The sequence below is a fragment of the Schistocerca gregaria genome, chromosome 4, assembly GCF_023897955.1.
Source record: "Schistocerca gregaria isolate iqSchGreg1 chromosome 4, iqSchGreg1.2, whole genome shotgun sequence".
Taxonomy (NCBI): Eukaryota; Metazoa; Arthropoda; class Insecta; order Orthoptera; family Acrididae; genus Schistocerca; species Schistocerca gregaria.
In genome coordinates this window covers 215,504,473-215,523,778 of record NC_064923.1, presented here as the reverse complement: position 1 = coordinate 215,523,778, position 19,306 = coordinate 215,504,473, and the positions used below count along the sequence as shown (strand labels likewise).

The following is a 19,306-nucleotide window of genomic DNA, read 5'->3' as shown; positions in this document are numbered from 1 at the left end:
GCCATTTGGCTTCTCCCACCCAACACCAGTGCCTCTGAACTGCGCAGATGGAAACTTGCACTCCAACACATCCTTTCATCCCACCATCCCCCTGGACTGAACGTACGTTAAACAACCTCACTCCCATTTATTCTTCAGTCTTCTCCTCTTTCTCTTTCCTCTTTAGCCATTCATCCATCTTTTCATCCTACATCTTTATACTATATACCTCTTTACTTCTGTATGCATCCTCTTTGGTTTGAAGCTGCCACAGTACTTATAATAGAATATCTTTGGCTTCCCTCTGACAGCCATGCCTCCATCCTTGCTACCTTCCCTGTTTTCCTTTCCCTGTTGCTTCATAACCTGGGTTGTGAGTAACTAAATCCACTTTCCCTTTTTCTCTTTCTTTCCCTTCTCTCCTCCCTGATGAAGGAACATTTATTCCGAAAGCTAGGAACGTAAATTTTCGGTTGTTTTTTGTGTATCTATCGGCTGTACTGAGCTCAGGTAACTACTGGCCAGCCCCTCTATCTCTTTGTTAGTATTTGTTTCACATCTTTATATGAGATTTTCCATTAATTATTTAGATCACCTATATGGTCCACATTCTTCATTGTTTTGTCCCTTTGTTAGCTATCACTTACATCTGTCATCTAAAAACTTTCTCTTCTTCAGTGTTTTATATATACATAAATAAATATTTTCGTCACCAACTGTGCTAGTTTCATTTGCCTCCTATTATTTGTTCCGTTTATAGTCTACTTCTCTTTTTCTATTTATTGATTCATTTATTTAACATTCCATAGTTTTAACGTTCGTTATTCGCTGTTTTCCAGCCAACAATCTCTTCCACACCTACCAGTATCATCCATTTCCATGGATTTTGTGTTGCTGGTGATATTTTTGTGCCATTGGCTAACTTTCTCTGCCACAGGAAACATTTTTTGGGACATTTCTGCGCCACCCGCGACTTTTTTGCGGCACGCGCGATCTTTTTTTTGCGGCTTGCGCGATCTATTTTTTTGCTACTCGCTATCTCTGTTTTTGAGCAGCGTGTTTTCTTTTCCCCTGATCTGGACATACTTGCTTGGTCTGGTCAACTTTTGCCGAATTTTTCTTATTTAGTGGTCTTCCTTTGGTATTGAACATTACCAACACAATTTCTTTCTTTCTCATCCTTCCTTCCGTGTTTTATTCATTCTTATGATTACTATTTTAATTTAAGTTATTTAATTTCCCTACCCACCAGTTACCCACTATGTTCCCTAATCCTAAACCACATTATTTACATTCATTCCGGAAACGTAGCCAAACTGCAATCCACATACTTTTCCTCCGTTCCTGGTTAACCTTTGAAATTACCCTTAAAGGACTTACCTTAAAAGTTCCCATCTCTGGGTGCAATTCCTCCTTCTACCAATGTCTCCTGGACTTCCAGAACCTTCAGTCCTTAGCCCTTGCCCAACTTGTCCTGAATCTCTACACTACTTCATGTAACCACCACTCCCAACAGCTCCTATATCTCTTCAAAGTTCTCCACCTGTCAAACCCTTACTTGGAGAACACACTCACGAACATCATCCTAGAAGCCAGCTGCAAACTTGAGTCCCATGCCACACACCACCTGAAAAAACTATCCACAGTGCTAGTGCAACACCTAAGAAGTGGGGTCCCTCTCCCTATCACTCACAAACACCAACCACAACAGAACCGTCAACAAACCCCCCTCATAGCCAACAAACCTAGCCTAGCCACCCTACTCAATCTCCCCTTCCCAGCACATACCCCACACAGACCAAATCTCAACTATAACCACAGTCAAATGCCACATATCACCACCTCCAATTCAGTTCTAAACCTCTCATCCAGATCCCTCTCTCCTCCAGATACATCTGTTCTATCAAAAGGCTTAACCTTTAGCCCCACACCTAAATTCAACCACACTGCCCTGGTTAAAGATCTCCTCTCATTCACCCGGAACCTCAACTGGAAATATCACTTCACTACCCAAACACAGCCCCCAAATACTAGACCCAGTGTTGAACCTTGTCTAGAACAGTTCCAACCACCTTCTCAAAGGGATCCTCCTCCCCTCCCCCAAAACAATCCCTTGCAGACATTTCAGGAATTCCTCACATCCAGTGTTGCCTCCCAGTCCTTCTTGAAGAACATCCCGACAACCCCCAACATCACCCCAGCTGAATCCCGTGCCATTAAGCAGCTGAGAACAGACCGCTCTATTGTAATCCTTCTGGCGGATAAAGGCTCCACAACTGTGGTACTTGACCGTGTGGAGTATGTGGCAGAAGGACTGCGTCAACTCTCCGACACCTCAACCTACAAAGCTGTTACCCAGGATCCCATTCCCTCCATCCAGACTGAGCTGCAGAAAATTCTAAAAATCCAAGGTCCCTCACAAGGCCTCACAACGGCTTCCATAGACTTACTCACTCCACCTGAGCCACGTACCCCTACCTTCTACCTATTACCCAAAATCCACAAAGAGAACCATCCTGGCCGTCTCATTGTAGCAGGCTTCAAAGCCCCAACAGAATGTATCTCAGCTCTGTGTAGACCAACACCTCCAACCTATCACCCGCAGACTCCCATCCTACATCAAAGACACAAACCACTTCCTAGAAGGCCTCAAATCCATTCCCACTCCTCTCCCACCTGAAACCTTTCTTGTCACCATAGATGCTACATCCCTTTACACAAACATCCCACACACCCATGGTCTCTCTGCCCTTGAGCACTACGTCTCCCAACGCCCACCCGAAGATCTTCCAAAAACCTCGTTTCTTATCACACTTACCAACTTCATCCACACCCATAATTACTTCACTTTTGAAGGCCAGACCTACAAACAAATCAGGGGAACGGCCATGGGAACCAGGATGGCTCCGTCCTATGCCAACCTCTTCATGGGCCGCATGGAGGAGGCTTTCCTAAAGACCCAACAGCTGCTTCCCCTGGCCTGCTATAGGTTTATAGATGACATCTTTGTGGTCTGGACTCATGGTGAAGAAACACTCCTTAATTTCCTCCATAACCTCAACTCCTTTTCGAATCTGAATTTTACCTGGTCCTCCTCTAAAACCCAAGCCACCTTCCTGGATGTTGACCTTCATCTTGTTGAAGCTCACATCCACACCTCTGTCCATATCAAACCCACAAACAAACAACAGTACCTTCACTTTCATAGCTGCCATCCATTCCACATCAAACGCTCCCTTCCCTACAGCCTAGGTATTTGCGGCAAACGTATCTGCTCCAGTGACGAATCCCTCAACAATTACACCAATAACCTGACCAGTGCTTTCCTCTCCCGCAACTATCCTGCAGACCTTGTCCACAAACAGATTACCCGAACAATACATTCCTCCCCGTCCAACAACACTGTTCCTACCCTCAGACCACACAGAAGCATCCCCCTTGTCACCAAATATTATCCTGGCCTCGAATACATCAATAAATTACTCTGCCAGGGATATGACTTTCTCAAGTCAACCCCTGAACGAGATCATCACTTGACAAAATTCTCCCCACACCACCCAGAGTTGCCTTTTGTCGCCCCCCTAACCTCCGTAACATCCTTGTTAAACCTTACAATATTCCCAGACTACCTTGTCTACCCAGCGGTTCCTACCCCTGTAACCGACCCCGCCGCAAAACCTGCCCCATGCATCCCCCCACAACCACCTACTCCAGCCCCACTACTGGTAAAACATACACAATTCAAGGCAGGACCACATGTGAAACTACAAGTCATTTATCAGCTGACATGCCTGCACTGCACAGCCTTTTACATTGGTATGACAAAAACTAAACTGGCTAAGCGCATGAACGGACACAGACGAACCGTCCGCCTCGGAGACGTCCAATACCCAGTAGCGGAGCATGCCCTCCAGCATAATTCTAGTGACCTAGGAACCTGCTACACCATATGTGCCATTTGGCTTCTCCCACCCAACACCAGTCCCTCTGAACTGCGCAAATGGGAACTTGCACTCCAACACATCCTTTCATCCCGCCATCCCCCTGGACTGAACGTACGTTAAACAACCTCACTCCCATTTACTCTTCAGTTTCTCCTCTTTCCCTTTCCTCTTTAGCCATTCATGCATCTTTTCAGCCTACATTTTTATACTATATACCTCTTTACTTCTGTATGCATTCTCTTTGGTTTGAAGCTGGCACAGTACTTACAATAGAATATCTTTGGCTTCTCTCTGACAGCCATGCCTCCATCCTTGCTACCCTCCCTGTTTTACTTTCCCTGTTGCTTCATATCCTGGGTTGTGAGTAACTAAATCCACTTTCCCTTTTTCTCTTTCTTTCCCCTCTCTCCTCCCTGATGAAGGAACATTTATTCCGAAAGCTAGGAATGTAAATTTTTGGTTGTTTTTTTGTGTCTCTATCGGCTGTACTGAGTTGAGGTAAGTACTGGCCAGCCCCTCTATCTCTTTGTTAGTATTTGTTTCACATCTTTATATGAGATTTTCCATTAATTATTTAGTATATCGTATCACTATTATTAAACCACTGCTCTTACCTAACAATATATTTCAGTTTAAAAGAAGAAAATACATCGCACACCCTTATAAGAGACAAGCACAATTACTGTTATGGAGTACGTACTGACTGAACCTGAACACTGTTGTATGCTTGGTTAGTGGAGACACATTTCATGCTAATTCTGTGAGACCACATAAATAACTATGTATGGACATTTAAATAAAATATTTAATACACCTATTAAAGAAAAATAAAATGGATAACAAACTGTAATAAATATCAAGTAGGTGACACTCAATTGTAAACAGTGTGTTAAAGGAGTTCTACATGACATTTATCATCTCAGTGGGGGACTCTGTACTGTAACATGGCTTATTTTTTAGAATTATTTTTGAGAATGACTCATGTCTTTTATAAACATTTTACAGAGTGTGAAAAATATACTATGCATGCCCACAGCAGCAATAAGGCATGGTGTGGTGAGTGAGGTAACACTTGCTGGATGTGGGTATTTATTTCTTGATGAAGGGCCTTGAAGGTGTCATGAACATATCAGAGAAAACAAAAATACTGCAACATAAAAGCTCAAGACAGAAGAAGACACTAAACCTTAGATCTTAACTTGAGTCTGTTGTGGTCAGATGTTTTGAATGATGTATTTGAAGGTACGACTTACTGGTAATTGGATCTGTATTCACAATTAATGTACACAGTTGCAACAATATAGATGATTATCGTTGAAGATGTGTTCATCATTTAGCAGCTTGGAATAGTGAGACACACTCTTACAGCATCACCCTGACTAGAGATGAAGTAAAAAAAGAATAAGTTCGTGCATGGCTGTAGTACGGAGTAGCTGTACCATGAGAACAAAACAAAAAGGGTATCATATTTGAAAGAGAACAGTAAAAGGTAATTCAGACCACATCAAACTGACAGGTCTGCCACACAGTATTCCTTATTCATGCTGTGACAGTCAAGTCACCATACACACATACGGAAGGGAAACACCGCAGTAGCTCTTCCAGATGCATGAGCAAATGCATATCTATATTACACTGAGCATCGGAAATATTATGAAAAGGATAGATTACTACTCACCATATACCGGAGTTGTTGAATCGCTGACAGGTACAACAAAAAGACTGCTGTCTGTGTAAGCTTTCAGCCAAAAGGCCTACTGAAGTAGACAACACACACACACACACACACACACACACACACACACACACACACACACACACACACACACACTCACACATTCCCAACTCATACACACACGACTACTGTCTCTGACCACCAAGGCAGCCAAAAGCATATTTGTTTAGCAGTTGTTTGTTGTGCCTGTCTGCAACTCAACATATCCACTAAATGATGAAGAGCAATCAATCCTTTTCATGGTACTGTCATTAGATTGAGAAATAACAGATGCTTTACAATTGTTATGAATCCAAACTGCGTCACTAAGTTTCTTAATTATATACATGTATTTTGTCCATTTGCAAGATGTGACTGAAGTCACAACAGGAGACACATTCAAACAATCAGGTTCTGGTTTAACACTTCCTTTACTGCAATTTCAGAGCCATGATCAGGAAAAAAAGGAGAAGTAATATTATGTTTTAATGATACTTCAAAGTTTTGTATACGACCACATTACATCCAAAGAAATCAGAATTGTTCTTACATAAAGCACTCAAATCACTAAATTGAATGCGGTTAGATGTGATACATACTGAATCTTGTATTTGAAAACCAAAGCCAGTAACGGAGTCTACAACAAAATGTTTTTGCTACTGGTTTTTACATTATTATTATTATTATTATCGTATTTGTGTCCGAGGCATTAACACAAGATGTGAGACACAGCTGGTAGTAGAGGTGATGCACAGTATGCACTTCTCCGCAGTCATAGCTGGTAATGCTGACTGGAATTCCTCATTTTTGGAGATTACCTCTAGGTAGTCAGACCACAGAGTGTAGGTGAATGACAGTCTGTCATGTGGTCTACTTCTTTTGGGTGTCCAGGAAAGAAATTTTCAGATCGCTGAGGCCTATGGGGATCATATTAGTCTTCTGGTGTAGACACTAAGCCGAATATTCATGGCCTACATACATATTATTACATAACACTGACTGTTACTGGGCGTTTTAAAGCAATAGGCTTGTTACTTATGTTACCAAATTATATTTAGTTGCCTCCAAAGGGCCAATACACCATTATGTATCAGTATTAGTTAGGAGTGCAGAAGCTATGATATCCACTTGGAAATCCATGTTCACATTGTTAGCGAATAGTGAGGCCATCTTTGAGTGGAGTTTTGGTACGGGCTGATGGCAGAAGTGTGATGCTTTGCAGTATAGAACCACACCATGGTGAAGACAATGGACAGCCTGGACATATAGTTTTCACATGTCCATATTTGTTGCAACAAAAATGTATAGCATTATGCTGTTGCCAACTGCACTTGCTGTCACTGCAGAAACACTTGGCGCAGAATTTTCTTGTTTTTGCTACATTTTTCGAACTGGCACTATGATAACTACCAACCATTACTACTGCTGGAATTTCAGTCTATATGACATCATATTTTTGCTTCGGACAACATGGACAGGGGATTTCTATCCTATATTGCCAATAAGTTTATTTCTCACGATATAGCAGAGATGCTAAGTCACAGATAAGCACAACAAAAAGACTGTCACAAATAACCATTCAGCCAGCAAGGCCTTTGTCAAAAATAGACAACACACACACACACACACACACACACACACACACACACATGCAAATGCAACTCGCACACACATGACTGCAGTCTCTGGCAACTGAAGCTTCAGTTTTCAGTGCCTTCAGTCGTATGTGTGTGTGTGTGTGTGTGTGTGTCTGTGTGTGTGTGTGGTCTATTTTTGACGAAGACCTTGCTGGTAAAAAAGTTATTTGTGCCTATCTGCGACTCAGTATCTGCGCTATATAGTGAGAAGCAACTTTCCTTTTCATAATATTGTTACATTCCAACCTGGATTTTCCTTTGTTTGGTTTAATAAGTCTATTTGTGCTTTGTGTGACAGTGCCACCGAATCATCTATAAATGAGGACCTTTTCGTCTTCTCAGTTGAGTTTGGGGGACAAATGACTTATTTAGAATGCACTTTCGCCAAGGCTAAGTCAACAGTGGGTACATGTTGTTTAGTAGATGAGTCATCTTAACTGGTAGCAATAAAATGTTTTGGCAAAATTTACAAGCCTTTCTACAGCCATATTTATGCACAAATCGCACAAAAGTTTCTTTGAAAATTATAGTGCTTCCACCCATTCTAAAAATGAATTTCACAAAATGCTAAATCGATAGAAAATTTGTCGAATAACACAACACTTCAGGAGGGCTCAGACATATGTTTCATGCCTTGCAGCAAACACATATTTATTGAATAGCATAGTTACTAAATATTTGGTCAATACAAGGTGTGGAAAATACAAAACAAAGAATAAATTTTTCATGAAATCTCACCTTTGTAATTTGCAGTTCTCTATTTCATGGGCAATGTTCAGTTATTTTATACAGAATAAGAACAATCACATTTTTTTTTTAAAAAATCAATGTTCCCATTTTTTATTGCATTCATCTGTATCATGATGGATTAAAGGAATGAAATACAGTCTTCCAAACCCATATTCATGCTCAGGTAAGTAACTTATTATTCTGCAGTCAAGAATAGTTTCTTGGAACTCATATTTTTATGTATTCCTCATGCCAGTTGATTAAGGTGTTCTGTATAAGCCCTTCATTTTCAAGGAAATATTAAATTATGTTTTATCTGTCATTGATTTTCCTTGTGAATTTATCCAATAAACTTGTGAATGAGCAATACGACGCATTGATTCAGTCACAGGTTTCGCATTTGGGACAAGTGAAGTTCAAATTACTATTTGATTATCCCTATATGGTTCCTCCATTGTCTCCAAAACTATTTTTGGTAATTTTGACCTTATTTCTTGTGAGCAATTTTTGAAATGTCATAAAAGAATCACAAAAAGCTTGCATTTTTCTGACTGCTCTATTTGTCTTTTGTCCACATTCCACATTCTGGCACAATAATACAAACCTGTACTATGTCTGGGGAATCCAGGGAGTTGCTTTCCAAATCTTGAATTTCAGATTCCATAGTAACAATCAAACTGTCAAAATCTTCTGCAGAAAGTGACTTGTCTTCTTCAGTTAGGTCACTGAAATCTACTTCAACCCTATAAAAGTACAAAACGAAATTTCAGACATCAGGTAGCAGGTACAGTTCTTTCTAAACACTACATGTGCCAGAACTATTACATCTCCAACAGCAATACACTATTACATCTCTGACAATATGAATCAGGATAGATTTCCACTCACCATCCAAAGAGGCCAATGAGTGGCAAACAGGCAAGCTTTAAGTGCATTCAAAAGTAGACTATGCCACGACACGCAATCCTTCAACTTATGAAAAACACACACCCATTCATGCGTACACAACACACACAGAGATATGGCCATTCTCACCTTCAGACACTGAGGTCATACTGAAGTGAGTAGCAGTCTCAGCTGAGGTGAGTGGTGAGAGTGCAGAAGAGGTGTGGGATGGGGATGTGGCAGAACAGCTGGATAGGGGTGGGAGAAGATGCTGTGATGCCTCTTGGGAGAATGGAGGGATGTGGTGGGGAGAGGCTGGAAGAGATGAGACAATGATTATGCAAGGTGGGCTGCTGGGGACAGAATTCACTTGTGGAGCTGAAGTTGAAGCAGGGAAGGGGATAGACGCAGATGGAGTACAAGAACTATTATCTGTATCACACTCATGTAAATGTCTACTTTTATTTGGTGTATGAATATTACATATTAGTAGAAAAGGGGGCGACATACAGGGTAATATTTATGAGGAAGCAAGCTTTTATGAGCATTTTTTTGTGACTCATCTTTGGGAAGTCATAGACACCAGACTGTCACTAGGAGAAAAATTGCCTTTGCAAAGTTTAAGATACTAACTTTTTCTACTTACAGGCAGATTTTTGTTACTTTCTGATTAGTGATCTCATTACTACAATGTCAATAGTGGGACACTGTGATTGAGCTTTCCATTGCAGCTATTGCAGGTGTAAAGCTTGAACTTTTGTTGGTTGCACTGTATGTCATTACAGTGAAACCACTATCTTACATTTTAGTGCTGTCCAGACTTTAAAAAAAACGCGAAGCTGAGGAAAATGCAGAATCGAGGAAAATGTTAAAATCCCTAAAATGTGAGCAAAAACATATGTAATTTAAAATCATAATATTTTCCAATACATTGTACAATATCTGTACAAGTGAATGAAATTAAATGTATAGTACAACGTTTATACAACAATTTGTGGTATTGAATTCCATCTGTTCTCAAATAAATTGCAGATGTGCGCTGAAGTTAAACACTGCAAGTTGTGTTAGCAATGCCAGTCAAGGATAACATCAGCATTTCCTCTCTTACATCTCTCCTCTCCACAACGGCCTAAAATATTCCCTTATCTCTACCACTACCTGCTATGTGAACCGCCTGTCTTTTGTGCCACTTATATTTTGTTCAGTACCATCAGAAGTCAATAGGATTAAAATGGAACAAAGTCAAGTGAGACATTAAACAAGAACGTAGAATCATGGTAAACCTTACTAGGAAGAAATGTAAAATTGGAGAATTTTTAGCATTGATGTTATGGATATTTCACAGGGGCTACGAATTTATGGTGTAGAATCACAAAAAATATAAAATTAGAGAACATAAAGTGAAGGTCCACTGTAGTAATGAACACTCCAGTTGTTTTCAGTTAAATAGTTTTTAAAGTAACGGCATCAGTAGCTGCAATTTATGTGGGACTGTGGCGGAGTGTAGTTAACTTACCGCCAACAAACTGCTACTGCTGTACTGTGCAACAAGTTAGTATTCACCAGTGAAGAAAGGCAACTTTATATTCGTATTCCAATATAGCACTGCCATGTTCAGTTGCTGTTGCGAGTAGAGGGTAATAAAATGGGAAATTGCAAGTGAAAGCCTGATAAAGCAGCTCTCTCAAAATGAACTGTGAAATTATTATACATTTTAAAAGTAAATAAAAAACTGATTAGCTAAAAAAAATTGCAGAAAACAATGTTAACTGAAATAAAATCTCCCTTCATCATTTTCACAGCTGATTGAAGTCTCACTGCTGCTATTGCAGTCATCTATTGCTATGTCAAGACAGTGGGCTCTTTGTGCATATCTGGTTTCAAGTTTTTTCATTTGGGAATCACAACTGTAAAGTATCACTTATCTTAAAATTCTTGTTCTCCTTTGCTACCTTGTTCTTGAGAAAGATCCAAAAAGTTCAGCCTCACTGAATTCACAACGCAGCACAGTTAACCACGGAAGTTTAATTTCGTTGTCCACTGAGCACACTACTCTTTCCAAACATTATTCTTGTAACCTGAAGTGTGGTCCTGGTTGTTCTAGTAACCCTGTTTTTTTTTATGGATTCATCATAAAGTGATATGGAGCCTCATCTATAACAATTTCAGATTGGTTTGATAATTTCTTGAGAATGATCCTAAACCACTCTTTGGAGTGTCTGGCATTCATCTCAGAATGATAATCGGCTCCTTCTTTATGCCCAGTAAAACATAAGACAAAATTTTCCATGACTGTTGTACTTTATAGTCCTTTTTCCAGAACTGGATGGCGTTTTAATTCTTCCTTTCCCACCTTTCCACTCTTGAGCACTTTCTCTGTGATGACTCCATAATTTTCTGACACATATAGCATTTTTTGTTTCTGTCTTCCAAACTTTCTGGAATGTTTTGCACCTCACCCACTCTCATTAGTGTAACAAATTCTGCATCCAGTGTTTTGCAAGTGTCTTATTTCCCACAAGAAATCATTGCTTTTTTACCTGATACTCAGTTACTTTCCATCTGTAGATGTACGTCATTGAACTGTTAGTATCTGAAACCCAGTTTCCAACTAGCATGTCAAAGGGTTGTTCCACTTGTGCAAGGGAAGTTTTTCAATCCAGTCTCCAGTTTCTGCAGTGTGGCTGCTACTGCTGATAACTGCTTTACCAAACACAAGTTGTGGATTTTCTTTCTTATTACTCCCTGTGACTCTTTATTGGTGGTAGAAGACATAAAGTTCCTCTATATTCTCACGAAATTTGCTTCACGGTATTTTCACTAATATCAGAGGATTCAGAAGTTCTCTTTACCAGCTGTGGTACAGAACTGCTCAAGCCCTACTCTTTTCTGACCTCAAGATAAGCACACAGACTGATCACTATGGACTTTCTATACCCCCTTAATGAAGCAGGGTTGACACAAGTACAAGGAAAAACACCCATAAATGAGGCAGGGTTGACACAAGTACAAGGAAAAACAATCACTATTCATTACAAAATACAAGAAACTAATCAAACAAAATGTTGTGTACAATCATGGCACTAACTGGTATGTTTTCTAGTGTCATCTACCTACTATTCATTAGGTCAACATCTTGATCTTTTCTTATGTCCAGGAATCCTGGAAATATCATCCTTGGAGGTCCATTCCATCTGACATATTGTCGACCACACCTAGAATAGCTTTTCATGACCCTCACAATCTCCGCAGTACCCGTGTCAGGCTCTATGATTCTTCTGCATACATTTCCCTACCCTACCCCTGTGATCATCCTCGCTGTAAGACTTGACCTATGCATCCTCTTGCCATCACCTGTACCAATCCTATAACTGACAAAAGATACACTCTCAAAGGCAAAGCCACCTGTGAAACAACATATGCCATATACCAGCTGTTATGTAAACATAGTTCTGTGCCTTTTACATCAGCATGAAAACCACTATGTTATCAGTTAGGATGATTGGCCGCAGGCAGAGGATGTATACTGACAACACATAGTATCCTGTTGCAGAGAATGCTCTATAGCACAGCAGTTTTAACCTCGGTGCCTGTTTCACCACACATTCAACCTGGGTTCTTCCCCCACACACCAGTTTCTCAGAACTCTGCAGATAAGAGCTGGCATTACAAAATGTCTTCAGTTCTCACCACCCCATGGTCTTAATTTTTGTTAATTTCTTTGGTTTCAGCCTTTCTTCACAGTAACTATTCCTTTGTTTACTCCCTTTTAATTTTCTAAACCTTTCATTTTGTAACCTGTCTATCCCCCCCTCCCCCTCCTCCAACCACTACTACATGCAATGCAGTTAGGTTTCTGCTCTTATTTATTCATACATGATGTTTGGCAGTAATTTTTGCCTTGTGTATTAGCCTATCTTCCACCTTTAAACTCTCAGGTTTGCAAATCTCATTCAGTGCATCCCCAACAAACAGTCTTTTCTTCTCATCCTGTCTGGCAAGACTTCCCTGACTTGGGCTTCCGGGTGACTTTTCCATACTTTCCCTATTTCCTAGACCTCAACAGTTCTTTTCCTGCACACCTCTTCCTTCACCTTCAACCCATCTGAGAGAACAAGGAGCCACTGGCTTGAAAGCTTGCAAATTCTAATACCTTTTGTATATGTGTCCTCCGATGCTGCTTGGTGAGTAGAAACACTCTACCTTCTCCTTAACATGTCTAATACAGATTTTTCTCTGAGAAATTACCTTCCCTAAGATATTTGTGAATTGACCAACAGTAGTCTCCCACCTTACTCATATTCCCAAAGACCTGATATTATCTTTCCACCAATCTAGTGTCTTGATAAACACCCTCAGCTTGTTTCTCACTGACATTGCCAAAATGTTCAGAGAAAAAAATCAAAGTGATTGTTCCAAATAAGCATCCTGAGGCTCAGCAAGCAGCCTATGTGCTTCAACTGTTCCATCTGTTGGCTACAACAGAAATGTAATTTGGAACCTTTCCCATACCTAAGAAATTAGTAACAACCTCCTTGAATCATACACAAGCCTCCCTTTCACACAAAGTCATTTTGTATTCTACTCTGAAATTGAACATTCTTTTCTGAAAGTCAGGCTCCACCAAACATGCCTTCTTGTAATTTCACTTCTGACAGATACTTGAAACAATTTCATTGTTTGGATAAGATTTGTTTCATCAGGCCAAACATAATGGATAAATGTGGTAACAGGACTTTTTTCAGAAGCATGACAGCTGTGCAGAAGTTCTTCTTTCCAGGCTTCAATGATTTCTTTGCAGGCCAGTTTATTCTGTACTAATGTTAATCCATTGCCTTACTATCTTATTCACATAAGAAGTACAGGTGTGTCACAATTAATGGCGTAAACACACACAGTGAAAAGCACATGATACTATCAAATGTTCATTTTACAATTGCCATTTTAACTGAGTGCACTGTGAACTGTTGTGTGCTGCTATTGGTTGTTTTGGATGATGCACGAATGGTATAACTGTGCTCAGTGAAAATGTAACACAGTTCGTGAACTGGACTTGGAATACGTGCAGCAGATAAAACACATGTACACTATTTTAATACATTCTTGTACAGAAAGACAATTATTAAAACTGTTGTTTTATGGTCAAACAATGCAGCTGTGTGTGCATTTAGGAGACACTGGTACATTTGCTTTTAATATATTTTTCTACAACAGGAAAACTAAAAAATGTAAAAAAAAAAAAGTTGTTTCACGATCTAATAACTGAAGCACAACGTATAATACATTTGCTATCAACACATTCTTCTACAGAGAATTGTGCAAAATTAAAATAAAACTGTTGTTTTTGAATCTAATAACTTGAAGTGGGCATGGAGCAGATAAAAATACATTTGCTGTTGATACATTATTATACAGGAAAGCATAAGAAATGAAAATGAAATTTTGGTGTATGACTTAATACCTAACAAAGAGAGGTCCCCATTGGGGGGATTGAAGTTTCAGAATTTTGCGGGAGAATCTATACCATTAAAATAAATGGCACATACTGTCAGTTGAGGTAGTGAAGTGGACAACACATCTGCTTACTGTACAATATACTAAGATATCAAATCTTGTCAGGTGCTGTAAAATGCTTTTTTAATTTTCAGATCTTTATCAAAATGACTCTTATCACAATATTATTAAATCTTGTATTGAAAAATACATTTTGACCACATTGCACAACCAACAGAAACAGATTACTCTACTTTTGTTTTTTAATCATCAGCATTTCCAAACATTTAAATATTGTGATACATAAATCAAAATAATTAAAATCACATACACAAGGATTCCAAATTAAAAAAGGAAGACAGGAACAAAAAATTTGATCCAGAGAAAAAAGTTAATATAATGTTTTCAACAACCTTTAATCCTTATGTAAGGGCTGAACATCTAGCTCTTCTGTACACAATTCTGCCTCATCCGATATCTCCTCAGAGCCACCCGACGAAATTTCACTGTCGCTGTCTGGTAGAAGTTGTATGATTATGCTCTCAATAGTTTCATTGACCAGTGCCAGTATTCGTTCACAACAGTCTTCACTTTTTTACTTCCTTTCTTTCAGTCATTTTTCATAACGCTCTATATTGCAGTCGTAATTCATTTAAGTTGGAGAAGGGTAATGCTGCTGACATTGTTTGATGAAACTTCCTGTCAATTAAATTCCTGATAATTTCAAAGGGGTTTAGATCACAGTTGTAAGGTGGAAGGTGTAACACTGTAAGTACTTTCCTGGATTCTTTTAGTATTCTCTCCACTGTATATTCTGGCTTGGCTTTGAATCATTTCACAACTTCCAAGAACTCATTGTGTGTTAAATCCACATGAAATGGAATTTTCTGCTTAGTCAGCCATGATTATGTATCATGTTACAAGAGGATGTGTTAAGGTGCTTTATTTTTGTCAACATGATGGTAGAGTGCATTGTCTAATACCACAATACTTCCACTTGGAATATCTTGCAACTATTTTTTCATTGTGATAACCTTCTGATGTTGATCTCAAATCAAAGATTAGCTCTGCACCCTCAATGAACCCCATTCTCTCCCACATGACCCACTATTGCTCTTTGTCGAGAACTTTCATTTTTCTACACACTTGGTATGTCACTATCCTGCCAACATTTACTGACAGTATAATGTATATGCACCCATGTTTCATCAGTATACACGTGTTTTTTTGTACCTTTCTTGTTTCCTCTCAACATTCTATGAAAGAGTGCATGCCGTGTTATAACGTCCTCCATCTCAATCAGAAATGTTCAGCTATGTCTACATTTTTAAAATGAAACTCCATATCCTTCAAAATTTTCCTTGGATTGGTTTGTTTCATGTCTGTATCCTGGATAGCCCCACTGTAAAGCTTTCAAATTGTGGGTATTTCTCTTTTAACATCATAACATTCCACGGACATTCTTTTCTGTAAACACTTATCAAAGCCGTCGAGATACTTCATTTTGTTCCTCAGTCTCTTCTTTCTTCGTGTCACAATTTCCTGAGCACTCTGTCTTAACATTGTTCACATAATACGCTGTCTTCGCACTCTTTCCCACAGTTGCTGCTGCTTTCTCCAGAGCTCCTTTTAACAGTATTAGCAAACCTTTCCGGTTTTCTTCTTGAGGGAACTGAACTACGCTATTAATCAAGACTTCTCTGTCTGAACATACTCTTCAATAACGTATATTTGTGCAATCACTGTCCATTTCAGAGGATGCTAAGAAAACACAGCAGTAGTAACACTCTATGGCAATAACATGACTGTACAATTCTGAGCCAAGTGCATCATTCGTGTACTGTCAAGTACTATCAGACACCTTTGGCCCTGTCAATATGAAACAAATCTTAGTTCTGCACTCTGCCATCAGCAATTGTAAAATGAACAGTTAATAGAAGCAAAAAAGTCTCAGTAAATCCAGGACCATAAACAACTGTTTATGAGGTAATTGCAACTTTGTGGTTATCAGCCACTACTGACTACTGTCAGCCAGCACCACATGCCAGTTCATGGTGTGGTCTTTGTTTACATTTTTGAGATGTGGAGTTGTAAACTGAATGGATACAACAGTATAGTACAGAAGCAGTGTGTAACTCATGTCAAATGTTTGTGGACCATCAGCTGAGTTGTAGAGTGTTAGTGGTAACATGGAACATTACAGTCTGAGATGTATGTATGCGGATATGCATTTCATGTGTGGTAAGGATAGCTTGCACTGTGCAGGAGGTTGTATGCTTGTAACAAGAAGCATATCCTGCCTGAAGGCACCTCAAGAGTCAGATGTTTTACATGGATGCATCAATGTCACCAATAAACTGCGAGTGTTTCACATGCTATATAAGTGGGCAGCCTACACAAATTATACCAGTGCTTGAAGATCTGGTGCTGGTAAAAGTGAACACTCTTAGGAATCTTGATGTGGAGACTTCTCACACAAATTCCTGGAATGAGTCACAATAGTGGTTGGAAAATAATGCATCACAATGCAATGTACCTGTACCACCTCCAATGAGTTCAGTGTCTTATGGAGTTGGATTTTTGTCCTAGACCAACGTTCTGCCAGGGAATACTACAACAAGCTGTAGGCAACCCTACATTCCACAATAACAGTTTATTTACAGATGAAGCAAGTTCATTTGTGACAGTGTGTTTGATTACTACAATTTTCATGTCATCTAAGCTCCAAGTCACAAGTTGTGCACGAGTTTTCACATCAGTGATTTTCCTCATTGAATGCTTGGTTACGGGTAACAGATGACCATCTTATTGGGCTGCATGTCACACTAAAGAAATTGAATCGACAAAATTAGGTTTGGTTTCTGCACCATCATCTTGCAGGATGGCTTGGGGACGACCCATTAGTGCAATGCCAGATGATGTGGTACGTGCATGATGGAGCACTGGCCCACTTTGTTGCCATGGTGAGACGACATCTAATGCAACAAGACAGCCAAGATGGGCAGTATGTGGATGACCTGTACAGAAGCCTCCAAGATCACCTGACCTAAACCACGTGGATTTCTGACTTTGCAGCCAGATTACATGTGTAATGTACACCACTCCGGCTGACACACTTAAAGAACTGAACCAGAGACTTGTCAGTGCTTATCAAGTATTTCAAAATGATCCAAACTTAGTTGAAAAGATTCAAAACTCATTAAGGTAGCAGGTACAGGCCTGTATCTGGGTACCAGAATGACAGTTTGATCAACTCCTTTGGCTACGACTACAATCATGTAACTGTTTCATGGTCATTCAAAACATTGGCACTTCTACCAAATTATCTCTAATAGCTATTCTTAATCACTTCCACAAAATTACCTCTAACAGCTCTTCCTAATGTTATCCAGTATTGTTACCTTTTACTGAGTGGGATGATGTTTACACCGAATCAAGTTAGTGGTGGCCGGTAACCACAAAGTCGCAATTATCTTGCAAATGCTTAGTTTGTGGACCTATGTTTGTTGAGAGTTATTTGCTTGCAGTACCATGTATTATCAACCCTATGCTTTTATGCCACTAACTATGGTATATCCAGTGTATTAACTAATGCAGCATATATAAGACATTCATATTATTGAAGTCAGTAAAGGTGCATTGTTTTCATTTGAGTGGTAATTAAAAAAAAGGATTGGTCATAACGTTTTTTGTCATTCATATTATGCCTCAGGGTGCTAAGAAACACAAGAATAAGCCACTAAACAAATGGTTCATTGTTGTGCTGAGTAATACATACTGATTTTAAACCTTCTGTTTCAGCCAGACTGCAAGCTTCGTTGCAAAAACAGTTTACTTTTCTGAAAGCCCTCCAGGTCATATGTACTTGTAACTTTTCCCGTCTGTACAGTCATTATCTTCAACTGTTTCAAATGCTCTGAATGCAAACATTCATCAACTGGTTCTATGATTTCATTATTGATTTTAGCTATTTTCTTTTTGTTGTGTAATTTATAAATGAGTTTAGGTATTTTACTATTGATTTTCAGACATAATTTTAGACCTGTGCTATTCAGTCCATCCATTTGTTATTCAAGTTTATCTGCACCAGAGTGCAGTCATCAGTAAAACAATGACGGTTCAAATACTGACCATGAACACATATTCCTTCTTTCTCCTAAATTAAGAATTGTCAAACAGGGTGATCTTGGGCAGTTTTGAGATTATTTTCACTGTAATGGGCATAGGTTATTCTAGATTGCATTGTCTGTAATTCTCCATTCTTCGTATTTGATTTTAAAGGCCTTTAGCAGGTGTTACAGGTGTCCATCATTACAAATATGTGACAAGGATTGAGAAGATGAAAATTTTATATATTAGAGGTCAATTGTTATTTTCTAACAAATAAAATTGCAAATTTTTAAAGTTCTAAATCAAAGTATTAAAAACATGAATAATGCAAAGAAATTCTATTACAAGATCAAAATCAGTTTTATTACTCAACATTCAAAATTAAGTTGAATGCTTCAAACATTAGCCACAAAGTTACAAAGGCAAACAAATCTTAAGTACATTTCCTCTAAAAATAAACATCTCTCTCTTCTCAGAAGTGTGGGAAGTCCTCACAAAACTTGTTCCTTTTGTATTGTGTCTTCATCAGGGACATTAGGAAACATAAACATGTTTCTACTGTTGTTGTGTGGGTGCAAGAATTTGACACTTATTTCCCTTGTACCAACATTTGTGACCAAGCCAACATACTACCTCACTTCCTCCTTGTTTCCATACATGTATGTATAGACCACAACAAGAACAGCCTCTTCTTTCAGAGCCAAAACTTTATTGGATGATAGATTGGTTTCACTTTTACTACTGTTAGAGGCACTACCACTTTTTTCTGTAATGTGTTGGTTAATGTGGAAGACATAGAGCATAATCGATTTCCC

The 19,306-nt window shown here is 39.1% G+C and overlaps 1 protein-coding gene across 1 annotated transcript in view; it reads right to left on the bottom strand.

The window, feature by feature from the left end:
- The window catches only part of LOC126266966 (structural maintenance of chromosomes protein 1A-like), a 346,151-nt gene that overhangs the window by 57,094 nt on the left and 269,751 nt on the right, over positions 1-19,306 (bottom strand). Inside the window, exon 20 of the mRNA XM_049971693.1 lies at positions 8,608-8,746. Within this exon, the coding sequence (XP_049827650.1) occupies positions 8,608-8,746 (139 nt within the window). The remainder of the gene's footprint in view (positions 1-8,607; positions 8,747-19,306) is intronic.